This window comes from Echinococcus granulosus, assembly GCF_000524195.1.
Source record: "Echinococcus granulosus chromosome Unknown EG_S00310, whole genome shotgun sequence".
NCBI classification, from domain to species: domain Eukaryota; kingdom Metazoa; phylum Platyhelminthes; class Cestoda; order Cyclophyllidea; family Taeniidae; genus Echinococcus; species Echinococcus granulosus.
This window is the reverse complement of record NW_020170690.1, coordinates 3,442-4,424: the sequence shown is the minus strand read 5'-3', so window position 1 is coordinate 4,424 and position 983 is coordinate 3,442. Positions and strand designations below refer to the sequence as shown.

Genomic DNA, 983 nt, shown 5'->3' with positions numbered 1-983 from the left:
CAACAGCGACAGTGCGCGGATTGAGGCTGCGTCAGCACATGCTACTGAGAAGCAGGAGGCAAAAAATGTGTTGATGGGTTAAGAAGTTGTTGTCCGAAGCAATTGGAGAGAGCATAAAAGATTGGTTTATAAACAGCCACGAGAAGTGGCGCGCTTGACTGTCATGCGACAACAAAAGAGGGACAAGTTGAGGATCAGAGTGCGAGGTCAAGGTGGAATATTGTGGTGGGCGGGAGTGAGGTGGAGGGAGGGCCCCCCGGTTAGGTTCCAGGCCAGTTTGAAGTCAGATGACGTCACACGGTAGGGGGAATACGCGGTGGGTCTTTCGTATCTCCGCGTCCTTTCCCCCACTCACTCCCCCTGTGGCGTCATCTGGCCTTAGACTGGTCTGCAATCCGGCCAGGGGGACCCTTCATTACGTAACGTGGGCTTTTCCTCGCCTATTTTCCTCCGACTCACTTTCAGGATGCATTTTCAAGTATTTCCTGCTCTGTGTGGCCTTCATCGTCCATAATCTCTGTTGTTTTATCTAATAACGTTTTAATTTACTTTATTAAATTAAATAATTTTAGGTGTTTTAATTTTTTAGGAAATCCTATTTTATATGCACTTCATATCTTTGCATTTGCTGATTTGACAGTGGAGCGAGACTCCTCGGTCTCGCTTCCCGATTCCTAGCGTTCCTAGACAAGCCCGGTTGGTTTGCTTTGGACATCTTTATTAAAGACGACAAGATGTATAGGGAAAATACAATATTCAAGAAGGAGGGGAGCCGTAGTAACTAGGTAAGGGAGAGGACGATCCCGTTACAAGGTTCGAATTTTCTGCTTGCCTCCTCCCTGAAAGGCACATTACAACAACATAAGTATTACATGACAGTATATCTCTTTTTATTTTGTCTACTAGTTTAATATTATTGTAGCGTCCCGAGACTCCTTTAAGACAAAAGAAGGCACATTACTCGGGCAGAATATATATATTCA

The 983-nt window shown here is 45.1% G+C and overlaps 1 protein-coding gene across 1 annotated transcript in view; it reads left to right on the top strand. All coding sequences in view use genetic code 11, as the record gives it.

Annotated features, from left to right (window-relative positions):
- EGR_10948 (hypothetical protein) overlaps positions 1–678 on the top strand; it is a gene marked incomplete at both ends in the record, with an annotated part of 1,180 nt that extends 502 nt beyond the window's left edge. The window contains one exon of the mRNA XM_024500197.1: positions 466–678. Coding sequence (XP_024345383.1) covers positions 466–678 — 213 coding nt within the window. The remainder of the gene's footprint in view (positions 1–465) is intronic.
- Positions 679–983: the final 305 nt, after the last annotated feature.